Source organism: Sus scrofa, chromosome 14, assembly GCF_054392235.1.
Source record: "Sus scrofa isolate SSC_HxYL_T2T_F1_AM1 chromosome 14, Sscrofa_HxYL_maternal_Yorkshire_Landrace_v2.0, whole genome shotgun sequence".
Taxonomy (NCBI): domain Eukaryota; kingdom Metazoa; phylum Chordata; class Mammalia; order Artiodactyla; family Suidae; genus Sus; species Sus scrofa.
Genome location: NC_139396.1, coordinates 115,537,656 through 115,557,088, shown reverse-complemented (window position 1 = coordinate 115,557,088; position 19,433 = coordinate 115,537,656). Strand labels below are relative to the sequence as shown.

Below are 19,433 nucleotides of genomic sequence, written 5' to 3'. Positions count from 1 at the left end.
TTTAAATCAGTTACTCTCATTTATTTCCTCATTAACCTTATTAGAACACTGCTATGAAATATAGCCAGTAAACACTTAAACAAATAGAATTTTAGTCAAATAGTCAAATGGATAATTTGAAGAATGGATAATTTCATGTGATACTCATAAAATTACCTGGTTTTCTTATGTCATATACATACATGCCAATAGAAGCTGTGGATGAGGTATATTTGAAAATTCTGCCCTTGATAGGATTAAGGGGAAATGTGTCTTTGTACTTACCTAAACTATATATTTTGGTGTGGTTTTAAAATGTACTTTGTCAGATTTTTTGGTGTTATGATTTACAACCTGAAATAATAATAAGGCATGTCTAAAAAATTCACTAGAGTTTTAGTGGGAAAAAAATACTTCTCCCAATTTGTGCTACTATAACACATGGGTGGATAATTATTGTGACAAGCATATCTATCAGTGCTACCTGCAGATCAAGTCTGCCTAGGTTAATGATGACTGAGGAAATAAACTGGTCACTCTGAACTCAGTACTTAGCAAAAGGAGAGGCAGTGTCATCAAAAGCACATACGTGACTCAAACTGGCACTCAAAATAATAGGGACTGAATTTCATGAGTTTACTTAACTAGGAAGGCATAATGTCCTACCCTCCAGAATTGACTTCCAGATCAGGGGTAAGATCAGGTTAGAAATAGCTAGTAAGTGTCATTTCAGTGCTTAGTTGCTAGAGAAGGTTGTTTTTATCCCAAACATGACCTAATTAATGCTTGGAATCTAATTAATGCTTGGAATCTGGAGTTACAGATATGTGTTTGAATTACACCTTTTCCAGTCACTAGCTTTATGAACTTGAGTAAGTTATAGTCTATGAGTTTGATTATTTTAGATATCTCAAATAAGTAGAATCTTGCAGTATTTGTCATTCTGTGACTGGCTTATTTCACTTAGCACAATGTCCTCCAAGTCCATCCATGTTGACAGGATTTACTTATTTTTAAGACTGAATAAGGTTCCAGTGTATTTATATACCATATTTTCTGTATCCATTAATCTGTGTAAGCGAAAAATAGAAGAGTGGTTGCCATGGCTAGGGGAGAAGGAAATAGGGGTTGTTGAATTGGTATAAAGTGGGGAGAAGGAAATAGAGGTTGTTGAATTGGTGTAAAGTTTCATGCAAGATGAGCAAGTTCTAGAGATCTGTACAACATGGTGCTTATAATTATCAGTACGGTATGATGAACTTAAAAATTTAAAAGGGTAGATCTCATGTTGTTTTCTTACCACAAAAGAAAAGGGAAGATGTCATGTTGTTTTGTCACCACAGAAGAAAAGGGACACAAACATAATTTCGGAGGTAATGGATATGCCTATAATTTTAACTGTGATGGTTTCAAGTGTGTACACACATATCTAAACTCATCAAATTGTATACATTAGATATTTTCAGTTTTGTAAACATGAATAGTATTAAAAATGCACTTCTCATTGGGTTGTTTTGAATTTTAAAGTATTAACTCATTAAACAAATATTGATCAAGGAGTTCCCGTCGTGGTGCAGTGGTTAACGAATCCGACTAGGAACCATGAGGTTGTGGGTTCGGTCCCTGCCCTTGCTCAGTGGGTTAACGATCCGGGGTTGCCGTGAGCTGTGGTGTAGGTTGCAGATGCGGCTCGGATCCCGCATTGCTGTGGCTCTGGTGTAGGACAGTGGCTACAGCTCCCATTCGACCCCTAGCCTGGGAACCTCCATATGCTGCAGGAGCGGCCCAAAGAAATAGCAAAAAGACAAAAAACAAAAAATATTGATCAAGCAAATTATCTGAATATTAGAACTTAATGGCTACAAATAAATACATAGAATTACATTTTATATTGCAATATTTGCTTTGAAGAACATAAGACACTGAAATAATAGACAGTAAGAGAAAGATGCCATTTTAGATAGGTATTACCAAAAGCCTCCTGAGAAAGTGATGTTTGATAAAATAAGTCAGATATATGGTAAACTGGGAAGGGGGAGCTTAAAACTCTAACCTAGTAAACAAGTCTTAGAAATTTTGTGAACTTAAAGAGGAGAATATGGTGATAATAAAACGAAAAATGGCTAAGAGTTCACCATAAACCATGTGACCCACAAAGCTGCAGCCATAGTATGTATGGTCATGGCCTTAGCAAGAAAAGAAAAGATGGTGTATGAACAGAATCTTAAGTGCCTTGGTCATGAAAAGGAGAGTATATGTAGAAGAGCACATGAATATTGGTGAGGAGCAGCATTCTCTGCTATATAGTCAACTCAATAACTCCTGTTCATCTCCCCTTATTTCTCATCTTGAGGTATGTATCTTCTTTGCACCAAACTGGCAATATGCCATCTGTACACCATTAAATTCCATTCACATTTCCTTCACTCTTTTAACTTTGTGGCTTCATTAATACTCCACTCAAATATAAAGATTTTTCCAAAGCACCATCTCCTCCAAGAAATTTTCTCTGAAATTCAGAGCTGAATTAAATGACATTCCTCCATTCCCCATTAGCATTTAACATCTACTACATTTACAAAAATGTTAAAGTATGCATCTGATTTTTTTCTTAGCAATCTTTTATTCTAATCAAAGAATATATCTGTATTTCATGTTGATGCCTGCTTATTATCTATAAAATTTAATTTAGTAGAAAACATTTTATTACAATTCTCAGAGCTAATCTTATTTATTGGAAATAAATGCACCACTTGAGAGCCATCCTTGCCTTCTATAAGACAGTTCACAAAGTAGAGGATAAGAGCATAGTATCTGGCATCAGGCTGCCTAATTTTGTATCCCGACAATCTTAATAACTTGGCAACATAGCCTTAAGCAAGTCACTCAAGCTCTGTGCCTTAAATGCTTTATCTATGATATAGGAATTAGGATGACACTTCCAAAATTGATTTTGAGGATTAAGCTAATTTAAGTTAAAGTACAAGTACAATTACTGAATTATAATAAAAAAATAAGATGTTCCCTGAAGTAATTAGAAGCTGTCAATATCAGAAAAGTATGAATGATAAAAATTTAAAAGTTACTGTTTAAGATAATTTAAAAGGTATCAAAAATACTGAGCAAGTTAAAAGAAAATGAGATGCTATTTTTGAACAATCAGGTCAAAAATTTTTGAATAAGAGTTGATATTTAATAATGGTGAAATATGAGAAAATAATCACTTTCATACATTGTCTTAGGGAACATACATTGATTCAATGTATAAAACTAAGCAATATCTACTGAAATTCAACATATATATTCCCTTTGACAACACTAACCTCAGTAGTATGACCTAGTTAGTTAGTATAACTAACCACAGATACAGTAAGAGAAGTTTTTATTATACTGAAAGTCAAACTCCCTTTCCCCACCATAAACACACCAAAAAAAAACTCATTGCATCTAATAGTAAACACAGATGGACAACCAAATGCCCATTAGTAGGGAAATATTTGAACAAGAAACACAAATATTTGAAACACAAGCCCATGATGAAATACAGTGTAGGCATTAAATGACAGACATACATGTGTATGTGCTATTTGAAAGATATATATAAAAAAATGTGTGGAGATACATCATTTTCTTGAGGATAGGATCACACACAAATACTTATTGATGGTGATAACTTCAAGTTCATGTAGTGTTGGAATGCTCTCATTTTTCATTTTTAGTTTCTTGGTACATGTTCATATACCAAGAATATTCCAACATGTCAATGATATGAATGTTCTATATGAATGTATAACAACTTATTATATATAGTCTTATTTTTCAAGAAACCAAAGATATCTTGAAAGTGAACTTATATATTTTAGTTTTATCATTTTATGATATTAAAAATACTAAGTATTCTTTTTAAATGTATTATCATAATAAATTTGTTAACAGCATTTCTCCTTGGGCTGGTTTTAAATGGCCAAAGTGGATTAGAGATTTTTACTCTCATGTCGAAAATTAAAATAATTTTAGTCATTTTAGACAAAACAAAAACACACAGACCAAAAATCATTATATAGAGTACTGCACATAGTAAATGATGTGAAGTACTCTATATTTTTATTTAACTACTTTTGAATATTTTTTGAGGGGAGTGGATAGACATATTATTGGATATATTTGGGAAAAGTAACCTCTTTAAATGAAACAAACTAAGTGTAAATTCGTAGATGAATGGATAAAGAAATGGATTATATATATCATGATGAAATATTAAGCCATAAAAAAGAATGAAATCTTGCCATTTTCAACAAGTTTAGGCTTCAAAGACATTTAGCTAAGTGAAATAAGTCAACAGACAAATACTCAATGATCTCTCTTATATGTGAATTCTGGAAAACAAAACATACTGGTGGTTGCAAAAGGCAAAAGATAAGGGGTAGGAGAAATGGATGAATTATTTTAGTTTAAATAAATTAAAAATTTTAATTAAAATACAAAAACAACTTTTAAAAAACCAAGCATTTCCAGAATATAGCTTATAGATTCTTTGAATAAAAAATTTCCTCATAATGTTGTTCTAAAAAGAGCAATATGCGGACATGATACTCCCCTGGTTTTGACTACAACCCTGAGATTATGCTTTGAGTTCTTAAAGCAAATACTGCTGAGAGATTTTTAGTTCCCTGCCTTCGAGAGTGAAATGCACATCTGTGAAGTCTACAGGGACATTTCATTACAAAATCTTTCTCATCCTATTATATACTGTCAAAATTACGATGAGAGGTATCAGCACAAATAAGACTAAGGCAGAAAATTGAGATGGAGGTTTCCCCAGGAGATGAACTAGAGGAAGAGTCATGCTTAGGAATTTAGTTATTTTGGGAAGAAATTAGTCCTATAAGCAGCAGGTGTGTATGCTAATAGAATGACTGTTTTAATTAAGCAGCATTTTCTTACAAGGTAATTACATGTGTTGTTTACTGAACTTTTGTTAAGTTCATTAACACATCTCCAATCTTTTTCCTGTGCATCCAACAAGTTAAAAGTTTTAACTTGTTTTCATTATGGAAATTATTCTCATAATGAAAGAAACATATAATATATAGTATTAAGCTTATAGCAAATTTGTGTTCTTTACAAAGCAGTCAATATAAGAATTAAAATAAACATTCTCATAGTCTCATATGCATGGTGTTCTCTGTGTTTACAGGATGTACTGGAATAGTTTATTGCACATAATTAATGCTTACATGAAAAGGTACTCAACATCGCTAATGATTAAAGAAATGCAAACCAAACCAACATGAGGCACCACCAGTCAGAAAGGCCATCATTAAAAAGTCTATAAATAACAAATGCTGCAGAGGGTATGGAGAAATGGGAACCCTCCTACACTGATGATAGGAATGTAAGTTAGTGCAGCCACAATGGAAAACAGTACGGAGTTTCCTCAGAAAACTAAGAATTGCTATGTGACCCAGGATCCCACTTGTGGGCATATATTTGGACAAAACTATAATTTAAAAGATACATTCACCCTTATGTTTATAGCAGCACTATTTACAGTAGCCAAGACATGGAAACAACTTAAATGTCCATCAACAGTTGCATGTATAAAGAATATGTGGTACACATACACAATGGAATACTACTCAGCCATAAAAGAATGAAATAATGCCATCCACAGCAACGTGGATGCAACTAAAAATTATCATACTAAGTAATGTCTGAAATACAAATGTCATATGATGTCACTTATACATGGAATCTAAAATATAGCACAAATTTTACCTATATGTGAAATAGACTCAGACATGGAGAACAGACTTGTGGTTACCATGGGGGGAGTGTGGGAGGGATAGACTGGGAGTTTGGGGTTAGTAGATGCAAACTGTTACGTATAGAATAGATAAACAACAAAGTCCTACTATATAGCGCAAGGAAATATATTCAGTATGCTTGGATACACCATAATGGCATGGAATATTTATGCATATATAAATGTTTGAGTTGCTTCGTTGTACAGCAGAATTTAACACTGTAAATCAATTATAATTTAATAAATTTTTTTAAAAAGAATGGAGTTTCTGTCGTGGCACAGCGGAAACAAATCTGATTAGGAATCGTGAGGTTGTGGGTTCAGTCCCTGGCTTCACTCAGTAGGTTATGGATCCAGCGTTGCCGTGAGCTGTGGTGTAGGTTGCAGACATGGCTTGGATCTGGCGTTTCTGTGACTTTGGCGTAGGCCGGAGGCTACAACTCCAATTCAAACCCTAGCTTGGGAACCGCCCTCCATATGCCACTGGTGCAGCCCTAAAACACAAAAAAAAAAAAGAAAAAAAAAAAAGAATTATACCTTAAAATCTGCAATGAAGTAAAGTGTTTGGTGATGTTTTCAAAACAGTATCACCAAAGGAAACTTCTGCTACTAGCTCTGATGGGTGCCTAATGGAGGGTTAAGGGGGGATATGTGAGTTATTTCTTATAAGCTGGACCTAGATAATGTGTTGTATTTTGAACTAAATAGTTGTCAACTAAACTTAAATTTTCCACATAGACATATCCAGAAATAAGTCATAGTTTTTTAATTAGTATTTTTTTATTCTTTTTTTTTTTTTTTTCTTTTCAGGACTACACCTGCAGTATATGCATGTTCCCAGGCTAGGGGTCAAATCAGGGCTATAGCTGCTGGCCTATGCCACAGACATAGCAACGCCAGATATGGAACATGTCTGTGACCTACACCACAGATCACAGCAGTGCTGGATCCTTAACCCAATGAGCAGGACCAGGGATTGAACCTGTGTCCTCATGGATACTAGTCCAGTTCATTACCCCTGAGCCACAATGAAGACTCTTAGAAATATATCACTTCATTCCTTATGAAGGAAAATTCTACCTAGAAATCATTACCAGTTAATCATGAGTGCTCTAAAAGTTACGTATTTTTAGCATTTCTAGAATACTTAGCTAGAAAGCAAATATTTGTTACTCTTGTTTATGCTTGGGCAGTACCAAACACAGTGACAGTGTTTATCAAAATATGTATTGGAATTGTGTTCCTAGAAGAAAGACTACTCATAAAAAGAGGCCAAAAGATTGTATAATTTAAAAGACTTAATTAAAAATTCTCAGGACTAGAAGAAGCCTGCTCTATTATATTTCGAAATGTTAAAATATTGGGCCTTGTTTATTTTAGCATTTCTGATCAAGTTGCTCTATGTTGGTATAGTGATATCACAAAGGCAGTCACAAAATACTCATGTTACAGCAGCACAGGAATCTTAAGGGAAGAAGAGAAAGTATAAATTGCAAGATTAAAAAGAAATTAGTCTTTTAGTTTTTTTGCCTGTCTCTACAATCCAAAAACAGATATTCAAAAGGCATGGCATCAAAATATACATGTAGATACTTAGCTTCAATGCAGTTAAAGTAATATGCCAATTATAGCAATACACAACATACATGCTTTCATGTCTGAATGGAAGTGATCTGCCTGGATGCTCAAGGAATGAAAAAACATTTTTAAGTGTGATGCCTTTTGAACATCTGTTTTTGACAATTTCAGTATAAAGGAATCTAGCTAGGAATTTTAAAGTACTGGTTTTGAACAAAAACACCAATTATATGTTTTCAAGTATACTTTACCAGATATGAACTGCAACGTATTTCTGAGGAGATATTAATGTAGTTGATACCTGCAAAATGATGGTAAGTTTTACAACAAAATAATGTGTTGCAATATTTCCCTCATGTAAATTCCCTGCATTGTTCAGTCACACACACATTTCCTTGAATATCAAATAGAAAAATTTTCCGTACAATTTCAGTTGTTTAAATTTATTGAAACAAAATCCTAAAGCTAATCTTCATAAGGTATTTGGCAAATGTCACCTTACTCTTGCATGAAATAGATGGTATAATTAGATTAAAAAACAAGCTTAGGTTCTCACTTGCCAGTCCAAAAGCTTCCTAATTTTTAAGGAATGAAGGGTACAACACCACCATTTTTTTGTTAATCTAAAACTGGCCTCTTTCGAGATATCTTCAAAATATACAAAAATAAATGCAAAACTTAACACTATGCAAAACAGTCTTTAATGCTTGCACAGAATTGATTTATAAATCCTTTAACATCTAATGACCAATCAATCAACACAGTTGATCTTTTTCGTTTGTTTCTAATATCTTCCAGCATTATATAAGTATTTTAGGTCCATTAACATTGTTTATTTAATTGTTGTGAATTTTGTATTCAAAGTAAAAAAACTGACTGGATTGTCCTTAATCTTATCTCTTGCCTTTCCTCAAAGAACTTGAGAGTGAAATTTGACTACTCTGTAACTATAAAACTCAGTTTTACTGTACTTTCTAACAGTATATTAGATAGATTTGAGGTCTAGAGTGACATGAGGACTGTGAATTTATCACTTTGTCTCTTCTGTACCACAGTGGTGCTTCACAAAGAAGGCCTCCATATTTATATGAAAATCTCAAATTGTGCACATCAGTAATTAGGTGAAGAAATATTTATAAAACAGATTAAAATTGATATTTTCCTTTATATTTAATACCATGAATTAATGAGTATATATATTCATTTATGTATACATATATTAATTCATATATATATATATATTCATGAATCCATGTATATGGATGGATTCCATCCATATCCACATACATCTATATTCATATATATACATTTAGGGATTTAAATTTTGTACGATAGCATTATGGAAGGAAGCAGTAACATCAGATTGCATTCTCAATAGAATAACTATTAAATCCTGGTGATATTTTATCATCATATTTATGATGTATGTATAATAATTTCCTTGACCGCATATTTTCTCTTCTGTTTCTAGATACACTACAATATATGCCAAACTGTTCTTTGGCTTGTCAATAATGAAATATTAAACTGCAGTGTTTCCTAGTTTATAACAAATTCTACTAAAATTGTAGCAAATGACTAAAATGGTAGCATTAACATAATGTTTTAAGTTAACACCTTATAGCTAATATTTTCAGTAATATTAATATAATGCTTATAGAATCCTCAATTTCATTCTCATTTCATCTGTATTCCTGCTGTGTCATAGTTTCATTAAAAATAAGTAAAAAATTCTTTGGGTATCCATTTTTGTTTTTATGATATGCTTATTATTTTAAGTCTAGGAACTAGCTATAATTCTTTTCTTTTTTTCTTTTTAGGGCGACACTTGGGGCATATGGAAGTTCCCAGCCAAGGGGTAGAATTGGAGCTGTAGGTGTCAGCTTAATCCACAGAAATGCCAGATCACTCCACAGCAATGCCAGTTCTGAGCCACATTTACAACCTACACTTCAGCACAAGGCAATACTGGATCTTTAACCCACTGAGTAAAGCCAGGGATCAAACCCTCATCCTCATGGATACTAGTTGGGTTTGTTATCACTGAGCCACAAAGGGAATTCCTAAGCTAGATTTCTTTATGCGGGGAAGTTAAATGGTTTGAGACTGGTCATTATTTGAAATTAAATGCAAACTTTCATCTAAATATTTTCTTAAGAATACTAAAATGGCAGAAGTAAAATCTGAGTCATGAGATAAAACATAATTAAAATATATGACAAGAAAATACTGTAATAAAAAATATAACTTAGAAACTAAATTTGTAATTGCTTCTTGATGATCTGGACTTCTCTGAATAATAGGTTTTGAATTGATAGAATTGCAGGATATTTCTTGCATTTTCTATCAAAAAGGGCAAAATTGATGGATATATTTAAATTATTTTGTCTATCAGATTTTAATAAGGCTCTAAGTCTTTAAAAAATAAAAAGAGATGTTTCATGGACTCCAGATTCAGTTTTAGGCCAAGGTAAACAGAATTCTGAAATGGCTTCTCCAAGATTCCTGCCCCCTGGTTTAAGTGACTTCTATAATTGTCTTCCCTTGAGTGTGGACTGTGACTATGATGGATAGCCAATAAAAACAAATAGCAAAAGAATGGACACATCAGTCCTACAGATGTAAGAAGGTCTTAGATCAGCTAAAAAGAAGTTCACTTTTATTATCTTTTGTTCACATTATTGAATTCACTTGACAATGACAATAATTTACATGCAGAGGCACTTTCCACACTGACTTAATAAATGCCCCCCAGAGTTAAAACTTACTGACACCTACATTATTTTTTGTTCCCAGAATCATCTCTATAATATAATAGACTAATAAAGTAAGAGTTTAAATATGATTTCCCACATAAATTAAGAAGCATAGTATTGTTCTGCTTACAGTTAAAAAATTTTAATTAGCCAAGTGTTCTTTTGAAATTGAGATTGGAAAATGCATTGTATAATTGTTCTCTTTATTCAAATAAAAGCAATACCACAAAAGGAAATTGAGATACAATTTTAAATTTCCTAATTATAGAAATAGATATTAGCATTTATGAATAATGTCATTTATAATAGAAATAATCATTATCTTTTTTAAACAACCCAAGGAATCTGAGAGACTTCAAGAAATATAGTAATGTGTACAGAAATCCTTAAAAAGGCTGAAAAGGGTACAACATAAAACAGGTAGGCACCAAAGACCTGGTTAGTGTTGTCTGCAAACCATTTTAGGGGGTTGAAAAATAAACATATTAAGAAAAAACTATCTATGTATATGTATGCTTTGTTATATTTTTTCCTTCTAATGTTAAATTTCATTCAGCCTTATCATATTTATTTAGAAGTCCTGTATGCAAAGGATAGACATGGGGGGATATCCCCAGGATTGCTTTTCAGAAGAGCTAATAATCAGTGAATTGAGGAGCTAATGATTATGATTGTAGGCAAATGAAATAAAACAATGTCACAGAAAGGTTGGTGGTTGATAGCAAACAAACCAACACATAAGTAAATGATAGTAAAGGTGATCTTTGTAAGCTTACCTTACAAAGTAAATTTATTTACTAAGGTAGTATGTGAGGAAAACCCACTTCTGTGTGTTTCTTTCTTACCCTTACACTACTAGCACGGTGACACCACTTGTGACACCAGATGTGTGGGGTTTTCACCTATACCAAGAAGTTTTCTGTGACCCTAGCTGGGTGTCCTGCAATTCAGTTTAACGTTCACATTAACTAGAGTTAACACATACTTCACAGATGAAGGGTTCAGCTTCATGAGTTTAAAATGTCAATCCCAAGAAGTCATTCCCTAGGTTAGTTCTGTTCAACTCAAAACAAATTGGTGGTTCTCATTGTCCCTCCTTGGGTTTCATTATTTGCTAGAACAGCTCACTGAACACAGGAAACACTTATGTTTACTGCTTTATTACATGACAAAGGGTGTAGATGAACAGCCAGGTGAAGAGATACATAAAGCAAGGCCTTGAAGGGGCCCAAGCACTGCAGATTGGTTCCCATGAAGTTGGAGTACATCACTCTCCCACTCTGTAGATGTCCTCACCATCCCAGAAGCTCTCCAGGTCCCATAATTTCAGGATTTTTATTAAAGCCTCATCATATAGGCATGACTGATAATTACCTCAATTTCCAGCCTTTCTTCCCTTTTCTGAAGAATGTTGAGTGGAGCCAAAATTTCCAAACTTCTAATCATCACTTGGTCTTTCTGAAGACCAGCCCCTAAGCCCACCGAGTCACCTCATTAAAATACAATACACTGATATCTCATAGGAAATTCCAAGAGATTGAAGTGGTCTGTGTCAAGAACCTTGATCAAAGACCGAGTATTAGAACACAAGATGCCCCTTGTGCTCTTATGAAATAGGGAGTTAAAATATTTTTCAGGATTTCTGCATCAGGAATTGGAGTTAAAGACCAAGTATTAGAACAAACTTTCTCTTAGCACCCTTGCACCAGGGTTTTGGGAGCTCTGCGTCAAGAACAGAAGGGCAAAACATATACATATATGCATATATATATATATATATATATATATACACACACACACACATATATATTTCACAGGTAGCACAGGCTTAAGGAGTAATCATCTGTAGCAGTGAAAAAGGAAGTTTAATTTCTGAAATGAACCTGTAAATTTATATTCCATTCTGTCTGTCTAATCTATGCCTAATATACTGATCTGTAATTTGATACATCTGTTATTAATAATATGTTTCATCGGAAGAATGAAGATGGGAGATTATTTATCCAGCGATGTAAAAGCATGGTGAGAATGTGTCACTTAAGGTGGATGTCATGAAAAAATCTGGGCAAAGGCAATCAGATGAGAGAAGGAAGCATAGTAATCAGAATAAATGGAGGTTCTTTTAATGGAGAGTCTAATATAGCAGAGATATAATTGTAAATGCATCATCTATATCAAATATAAAAAGATAATTCAGTAGAGGAAAATTATATTTAAATATTCATGGGAAATTTTTTAGCATATCTTTATCAAGGCCCTCATTCTGGCCAGGAGTTAATTTTATGAACAGAGTTTATTATAAAGCTCGTGGGATCTTTCCTAACTCCCACCCATACCTGATAGAAGTCTTAACAGAGCTCCAGCTCTTCTATCCAGACTATGGATATGTTATTCTTAAATCAATGTGTTCTAAAAACATTATGTAAAAAAATACACTGTGAATAAAAGCTAATGATAGTGTTTCTTTGAAATTTTCATAACTGGAATGAAGTGGTGTGAATGTGAAATCTTCAATCTATCCTGTATACCAATCCTTTTTCTGGCCAAAATCAACATTCAGGCATTGTTTAATTCATCAATATCAGTTCCTTCCTTACAAATCTGAATGGAAACTGTTTACAAATCCTCTTCTGAGTTGTTATTTATATATGTATTAAATACAGAAATGTTCCCTATTCATGCAGAGTAGGCAGTTCTACAGAGCTGGCAAAAATGATAGTGTTAAACTCGGACAGCCTGGATCCCCATCCCATGGAGAATTTCAGTGAATTTGGGCAATATGTGTGTAAATTCTATACTGTCCACTCATATGTAAATTTTTGTTAAAGTATATAGCTCTATTGTGGGGATTGTGAGAATAAAAACTTCCTATACATCTGGTACATAGCAATCCTTCAACAAATTATTATAGATACATCAGAAGGAAGGGCATTATGGGGAAATAAAAAATACACAACGCTCTTAGTACTAAGTAGTTGTTTAAATTGAGCATGTCTTTTAATCTCTCTGGGCCTCTTTCTTATGATTCCTTCCACCTCACTGATTCAGTAATCAACTGAACATGAAAATGTTTTGAGAAATTAATTCAGAGAGAATGAAGGTAAAGCTGAAGCCCTGGGAAATAAATGTCAGCAACAAATTCTCTTTCTGGATGGAAATATAATCCCACAAATGATCTCACATAATTCAAAAATGAAATAATTTTAGGATGTTCTACTTATTCAGTAGAAAGTTTACTTCATGCTAAACTGTCCTTATATTTATTTTCCAATTCTTGACAGTAAGCATTGTTATATTATCATAACTAGCACACAGTAGGTTTTTAAGAAACATGTTATACTGATTAGATATTATCCTCAATCCTAAACAATTTCAAAATACTAAAACATCTGGATTAACATGGAAATCTATGGAACCTCATTCTGTAATATATATGATTCTGTTCTAATAACTGTCATACTCAAAACTATGTTTATGCACTTTCTCTCCTAGAGAAAAGCATTTCCCTGTAAAATAAATGCTGTTTCAACTTCTACAGCTATTTTGAAAGGGATCTATTACTGGGTCTTAACCAAAAAAGAAATCTGTTAAGAGTACCATAAAAATTAATGAAACCTTTAAAAATCAGGAACCAGGACAAAATGGCCATATTATTTAACATGAGTTACTAGCTCATAATTAAGCTAACCAAAAGACAATCAAAACTAAACAATGATAAACCCACAGCAAATATAATACTCAATGGGGAAAAACTGAAAGCCTTCTCACTCAAATCTGGAACAAGACAGGGATGCCCACTCTCACCACTGCTCTTCAACATCGTTTTGGAAGTCTTAGCCACAGCAATTAGACAAACAAAAGAAATAAAAGGCATCCATATATGAAGAGAAGAGATCAAACTGTCACTGTTTGCAGATGACATGATACTATACCTAGAAAACCCTAAGGACTCAACCCAAAAACTCCTTGAACTGATCAATAAATTCAGCAAAGTGGCAGGATATAAGATTAACATTCAGAAGTCAGTTGCATTTCTGTATACCAGCAATGACACATTAGAAAAGGAATACAAAAATACGATACCTTTTAAAATTGTACCTCACAAAATCAAATACCTCGGAATACACCTGACCAAAGAGGTAAAGGACCTATATGCTGAGAACTATAAAACTTTAATCAAAGAAATCAAAGAAGATGTAAAGAAATGGAAAGATATTCCATGTTCCTGGATTGGAAAAGTCAATATTGTGAAAATGGCCATACTACCCAAAGTAATCTACAGATTCAATGCAATCCCTATCAAATTACCCATGACATTTTTCACAGAATTAGAACAAACAATCCAAACATTTATATGGAACAACAAAAGACCCAGAATCGCCAAAGCAATCCTGAGAAACAAAAACCAAGCAGGAGGCATAACTCTCCCAGACTTCAAGAAATACTACAAAGCCACAGTCATCAAAACAGTGTGGTACTGGTATCAAAACAGACAGACAGAACAATGGAACAGAATAGAGAATCCAGAAATAAACCCTGACACCTATGGTCAATTAATCTTTGACAAGGGAGGCAAGAACATCAAATGGGAAAAGGAAAGTCTATTCAGCAAGCATTTCTGGGAAACCTGGACAGCTGCATGCAAAGCAATGAAACTAGAACACGCCCTCACACCATGCACAAAAATAAACTCCAAATGGCTGAAAGACTTAAATATACGACAGGATACCATCAAACTCCTAGAAGAAAACATAGGCAAAACACTCTCTGACATCAACATCATGAATATTTTCTCAGGTCAGTCTCCCAAAGCAATAGAAATTAGAGCAAAAATAAACCCATGGGACCTCATCAAACTGAAAAGCTTTTGCACAGCAAAGGAAACCCAAAAGAAAACAAAAAGACAACTTACAGAATGGGAGAAAATAGTTTCAAATGATGCAACTGACAAGGGCTTAATCTCTAGAATATATAAGCAACTTATACAACTCAACAGCAAAAAAACCAATCAATCAATGGAAAAATGGGCAAAAGACCTGAATAGATATTTCTCCAAAGAAAATATACAGATGGCCAACAAACACATGAAAAAATGCTCAACATCGCTGATTATAAGAGAAATGCAAATCAAAACTACCATGAGATACCACCTCACACCAGTCAGAATGGCCATCATTAATAAATCCACAAATAACAAGTGCTGGAGGGGGTGTGGAGAAAAGGGAACCCTCCTGCACTGCTGGTGGGAATGTAAACTGGTACAGCCACTGTGGAGAACAGTTGGAGATACCTTAGAAATCTATACCTAGAACTTCCATATGACCCTGCAATCCCACTCTTGGGCATCTATCCGGACAAAGCTCTACTTAAAAGAGACACTTGCACCTGCATGTTCATTGCAGCACTATCCACAATAGCCAGGACATGGAAACAATCCAAATGTCCATCGACAGATGATTGGATTAGGAAGAAGTGGTATATATACACAATGGAATACTACTCAGCCATAAAAAAGAATGACATAATGCCATTTGCAGCAACATGGATGGAACTAGAGACTCTCATCCTGAGTGAAATGAGCCAGAAAGACAAAGGCAAATACCATATGATATCACTTATAACTGGAATCTAATATCCAGCACAAATGAACATCTCCTCAGAAAAGAAAATCATGGACTTGGAGAAGAGACTTGTGGTTGCCTGATGGGAGGGGGAGGGAGTGGGAGAGATCGGGAGCTTGGGCTTATCAGACACAACCTAGAATAGATTTACAAGGAGATCCTGCTGAGTAGCATTGAGAACTATGTCTAGATACTCATGTTGCAACAGAAGAAAGGGTGGGGGAAAAACTGTAATTGCAATGTATACATGTAAGGATAACCTGACCCCCTTGCTGTACAGTGGGAAAATAAAATAAAATAAAATAAAATAAAAAAACTAAACAATGGTATAGAGCTGAAAAGGAATAAATAAAACTGTAATCATCAGTAGATTTTATGGTCTAATTTTTTTTCATTAAGAGATTTTAGGGGATCAGGATCAAGATGGTGGAGGAGTAAGACATGGCTCTCACCTCCTGCAAAAACATCAAAAAAAAAATATGTGTAGAACAATTTGCACAGAACATCTATTGAACGCTGGCAGACAGATACCTTATATTCAAAAAAGGGCAAGAAACCTTCCACATAACTGGATAGAACAAAAGGAAAAAAAAATAAAGAACAACAACAACAAAAAAGGATAGGACCAACACTCCTGAGAGGGAGCTGTGAAGGAAGAAATTAACCCACACCCTGGGAGGCCACCTAACTAATGGGGAGATAAGCCATGGTGGAGGAACCTCAAAGTCTCAGAGAAAAGCACAGCAGCCTGAGTGAGGAGGGCTAAGCAGAGACAGAGCTGCACAAATCATTGGTACCACCACCCCTGGACAACACAGCCTGAAATGTTCAGGCAGAGGCTGGGCACTGAGGCTCAAGCTGCAGAGGTCAGTTCTGGGGAGAGGACTAGTGTTGGCTATGTGGAGAGAGCATGAGGGGATAGAGAACAGTGCACCAGAGCCAGAAAGACAAAGAAGGACACTACTGAATGATAAAAGGATCAATTCAAGAGGAGGATATTACACTCAATATATATGACCCTAATATGGGAACACCCAAATACATACAACAAATACTAACAAATATAAAAGGAAAAACTGTTGGGAACACAATAATGGTAGGAGATTTTAATACCCCACTCATATAAATGGACAGATACTCTAGAGCTAAAATCAGTAAGGCAACAGGGATCCTAAATGACACAAGAGAAATGTTAGATTTAGTATTTTCAGGATATTAGATCCAAAAAATGCAGAATATACATTCTTTTCAAGTGCACATGAAATATTCTCAAGGATTGACCATATATTAGGTACAGAACTAACAAATTTAAGGGTATGTAATTTATTTCAAAAATACCCTCTGACCACCATGGCATGAAACTAGAAATCAACCACAGGAAAAGAAATGGAAAAAAAATGACTAGAAGGAAATTAAACAACACGCGACTAATAAAAAACAATGGGTCATCAAGGAAATCAAAAGATAAATTTAAAAAATGCCTCAAGACAAAGGATAATTAAAACACAATTCAAAAATCTATGGAATCTGCAAAAACAGTGCTTAGAGGGAAATTCATACTAATACAGGCCTTCCTCTAAAAAGAAAAATGTCAAAGCAACAATTTAACTTGTGACCTAAAAGAATTAGAAAAAAAGCAAATAAACAAAACCTAAAGTCATCATAAGGAAGTAAATCATAAAGATCAGAGAGGATATCAATAAATAGAGATTCAAAAAAAATAATATAAAAAATCAATGAAACCAAGAGCTGGTTCTTTGAGAGGGTTAAAAAAAATGACAAACCCCTGGCCAGACTCATCAAGAAGAAAAGAAAAAGAACTCAACTAAATAAAATAAAAAAGGAAAAATCTCCATGAATACTGCAGAAATACAAAAAAAGTAAAAAAATACTACAAACAATTATATGCCAAATAATTTGACAACCTAGAATAAATAGATGACTCTCTTGAGCTATACAGCTTATCAAAACTGAATCAAGAAGAGGTAGATCATTTAAACTTATCCCATTACTAGAAGTGAAATGAATATATAATAAAAATACTCCCTACCAACAAAAATCCAGGACCAGATGGCTTCATAGGAAACTTATACCAAACATACAAAGAACTTATACCCATCCTCCTTAAATTTTTCCAAAAGAAGGAATAATCCCAAAGACATTGTATGAAGCCACCGTCACCCTAACACCCAAAGCAAATACTACCAAAAAAGAAAATTATAGGCCAATATCTTTGATGAATATTGATTCAAAAATTCTCAACAAAATTTTAGTCAACTGACTCCCAACAACTTATAAAAAGATCATACACCATGACCAAGTGGGATTCATCCCAAATTCACAAGGATGGTTCAACAAATGCAAATCAATCAATGGCATACACCACATTAACAAAAGAAAAGTCAAAAAATCACATGATCATCTCAAGAGATGTGGAAAAAGTATTTGACAAAATACAACATCCATTCATGATAAAAATTCTTACCAAAGTGGGTAAGAGTGGACATAACATAAAGCCATTTATGACAAACCTACAGCCAATATAACACTCAACGGAGAAAAGCTGAAAACCTTTCTGCTAAAATATAGACTAAGACATTATGACAACTTTCATCATTTTTATTCAGCATAATGGAATCCCTAGCCACAGCAATCAGACAAACAAAAGAAATAAAATGTATCCTAATTGGAAGAAAAAAGGTAAAATTGTCACTATATGCAGATGAGATGATGCTAGATACAGAAAACCTAAAGACTCCATATAAAAAGTATTCAAACTGAACAATGAATTCAGCATAGTAGCAGAATACAAGATTAACTTTCAGAAATCAGTTGCATTTCTGTATACTAACAAATATTAGAAAAGGAGTTAAAAATATAAAACCCTTTAAAATTGCACCCCCCCAAAAAAAATCAAATACCTGGGAATAAGCCTGAGCAAGGAGCTAAAAGATTTATATGCTGAGAACTATAAAACATTAATCAAGGAAATTAAAGAGGGTTTAAAAAAATGGAAAGATACTCCATGCTCATGGATTCAAAGAATTAGTATCATTATAATGGTTATACTAACCAAAGAAATCTACAGATTCAATGCAATACATATCAAATTACCCATGACATTTTTCAAAGAACTAAAACAATCCAAAAATTTATATGGAACCATAAAAGACCCAGAATTTCCAAAACAATCCTAAGGAACAAAAAGAAACAGAAGGCATAACTCTTCTAGACTTCAGAAAATATTACAAAGCTACAGTAATCAAGACAGTGTGGTACTGGTACAAAAATCAGACCTACACACTGATGGAACAGAATAGAGAAACCGGAAATAAACTCAGACACCTATGGTCAACTAATATTCAACAAAGGAGGCAAGAACATAAAATGGGGAAAAGACAGTCTCTTTAGCATGCAGTACTGGGAAAACTGGACAGCTGCATGTAAATCAATGAAATTAGAACACACCCTCACACCATGCACAAAAATAAACTCAAATGGCTGAAAGACTTAAACATAAGACAAGACACCATCAAACTCCTGGAAGAGAACATAGGCAAACCCTTCTCTGACATTAACTTTACAAATGTTTTCTTAGGTCAGTCTCCCAAGGTAACAGAAATAAAAGCAAAAATAAACAGAACCTAATCAAACTGACAAGGTTTTGAACAGCAAAGGAAACCATAAAAAAAC

General features: G+C 33.9%; 1 protein-coding gene across 6 annotated transcripts in view; it reads right to left on the bottom strand.

The window, feature by feature from the left end:
• Nucleotides 1-19,433, bottom strand: part of LOC146396953 (uncharacterized) — an 866,748-nt gene that overhangs the window by 97,165 nt on the left and 750,150 nt on the right. For 2 of the 6 annotated variants that reach the window (XR_014827578.1, XM_084996669.1), the window contains one exon: nt 7,615-7,664. The exons of the other annotated variants lie outside the window; for them this stretch is intronic. Coding sequence is in view for 1 of the 2 variants with exons in the window: in XM_084996669.1 (XP_084852795.1) it covers nt 7,615-7,664 (50 nt within the window). In the remaining variant the exon portion in view is untranslated. The remainder of the gene's footprint in view (nt 1-7,614; nt 7,665-19,433) is intronic. 6 annotated transcript variants of the gene reach the window in all.